General features: G+C 29.0%; 1 protein-coding gene across 1 annotated transcript in view; it reads left to right on the forward strand.

Annotated features, from left to right (window-relative positions):
• Nucleotides 1-2500, forward strand: part of LOC122251366 (urea transporter 1) — a 14316-nt gene that overhangs the window by 4096 nt on the left and 7720 nt on the right. Inside the window, exon 3 of the mRNA XM_043013260.2 lies at nucleotides 2040-2159. Within this exon, the coding sequence (XP_042869194.1) occupies nucleotides 2040-2159 (120 nt within the window). The remainder of the gene's footprint in view (nucleotides 1-2039; nucleotides 2160-2500) is intronic.

The following is a 2500-nucleotide window of genomic DNA, read 5'->3' on the forward strand; positions in this document are numbered from 1 at the left end:
TATATATATAAATATATATATATATATATATGTATATATATACATATATACATACGTACATATACATACATATATACATACCTACATATATATATATATATATATATATATATATATATATATATATATATATACATACATATATATATATATATATATATACATATATATATATATATATATTATACATATACATATATGTATATATATATACATACGTATGTATATATATATATATATATATATATATATATATATATATATATATATATAATATACATATATATATATATATATATATATTATATATCTCTGTATCTCTATATATCTCTAGATCTCTATATATATATACTCTATCATATATACATATCATGTAAATTATATATATATGCATATATATATTTATATTCGTATCTGTGTCTGTCTCTGTCTTTATATATATATATATATATATGTATATATATATATATATATATATATATATATATATATATATGTGTATACATATGTATATATATATATGTATGTCTATATATATTTATACACATACATTTGTGTGTGTGTTTGTGATTTTCTTCCCCCTACCTGCATCCTCCATTCTTAAAACCTCTCCTCTTTGTCCCCCTGTTTGTTTTATATACATCTCTCTCATTCTTTCTCTCTCGAACTGCTGAAAATGCAATCATTCCTCTCTCTCTCTCTCTCTCTCTCTCTCTCAAACTGCTAATATAATGTCCGTCAAGTGCCCTTAAATTGTACTTATTTTATCTACATAAAATATTGTAGCTTTTTTTATTCTTACTCTATTCACCGCCAGTGCCTGTGAGAACACTTGATAATGTTTATCATTAATCGCGCATGCCCTTGGCTAGTGCCGGCTGTGGCCTGTCCCTTTAAGTGCATCAGATGGGCAACTAAATTAGTACAAATGTATTAGCATATGAATGACTGACTGTCATGAGTTGCTGATTAGTTCCATGATAATAAAAAAAAAATATTCTGTGTTGAGGTTTGTTTAGCTATATCCCACAATACATGATTAATGATTTAATTAACTCATAACCTCTACGGTTGGCAGTTCCGTACACACCCACCGCCAACAAACGCATGCATAAAGTTCGTAAATTTAGCAGACAACCATTAACATTAACAGATTGTTTTATTACTTCGAGGTCAGTTTTATGCACGACATAGAATGTTTTATGCAAGTCAAATGTTTTTTTCTACTTTTTGCACGGCTTATCTGTAAATTTCCCAAGAACTTTTTTGTGTCTGATGTGGGAAAGACTGGTCTATTCGGACGCGGTCTAAATCTAAGTGATGTTGATGATATATTCATTGTCATAAATGTATCATGATTTTAATCTTACTCATTGCCACTTTGGTTTTAGATGGCTAGACTTTTTGGTGTTTTATGATATACTTGATGGATATATGACACATTTGGACGTCACTGCTTCTTTGGGCTTGGTTACGACTTACTTCGGGGCCAAAGATGAATAAGAAGGGTGGGAGTGAGTTCTGTTTTAGCTAATCTACGTGGCTCGTACATGGAAATGGTATTATTTTCATGTGAGTGTTTTCTTGTATATAGTGTATGGAATGCATGTATGTGTCTGTGTGTGAGTGTGTAATTTTTTTTTTTTTTTTTTTTTTTTTTTTTTTTGTGTATGTGTCCGTGTATGTGCTCGTGTATATCTGAATGTGCATGAGAAGAAAATTCCGAAAAGCGCAAACTTGCATATATTAGCAATGATTTGCATCGGAATGCACAATATTTAACGAAGCAATTGTCTTAATCCTTATTATCGTCAAAACCCACGTCTTATTTGCATATTTGCATAGCGTAATACAAGCACATTCCAGCAAAATTCTACTACTTCAGTTAGCTATGTATACGGACAAAATCACTAGCAAGCATAAAAAAAAAAAAAAAAAAATCAACAGACTACAGCGAATATCCAGAACAACGAAACCAGAATAATCAGCTAATAGTATTCCTCATCTTTACTCCTCCTCTCCCTTGCCCTCTGCCCCAGGTGTGCTTCGCCAACAACCCTCTCTCCGGCCTGCTCATCCTGCTGGGGCTCTTCCTCGGGAACCCGTTGGCGGGCCTCGGCGCCGTCGTCTGCTCCCTCGCCGCTATCATCACGGCTCTAGTAAGTCCGCTCTAAACCTAACTATATGTATGTGAATATATATGTCCTATGTGTATATGTATATATATATATATATATATATATATATATATATATAAATATATATATATATATATATACATATATATATATTATTATAAAACATATATATACATTTATAATTATATTATATATATATTTATATATATATATATATATATATATATATATATATGTATATATACATATATATGTCTGTATATATATGCATGTATATATACATATATATGTATGTATATATGCATATATAATCTACAAATATATGTGTGTATATATATATATATATATATATATATACATAT

This window comes from Penaeus japonicus, unplaced genomic scaffold (genome assembly GCF_977035675.1).
Source record: "Penaeus japonicus unplaced genomic scaffold, GWHDUDI00000001_assembly GWHDUDI00000020, whole genome shotgun sequence".
NCBI lineage: Eukaryota > Metazoa > Arthropoda > Malacostraca > Decapoda > Penaeidae > Penaeus > Penaeus japonicus.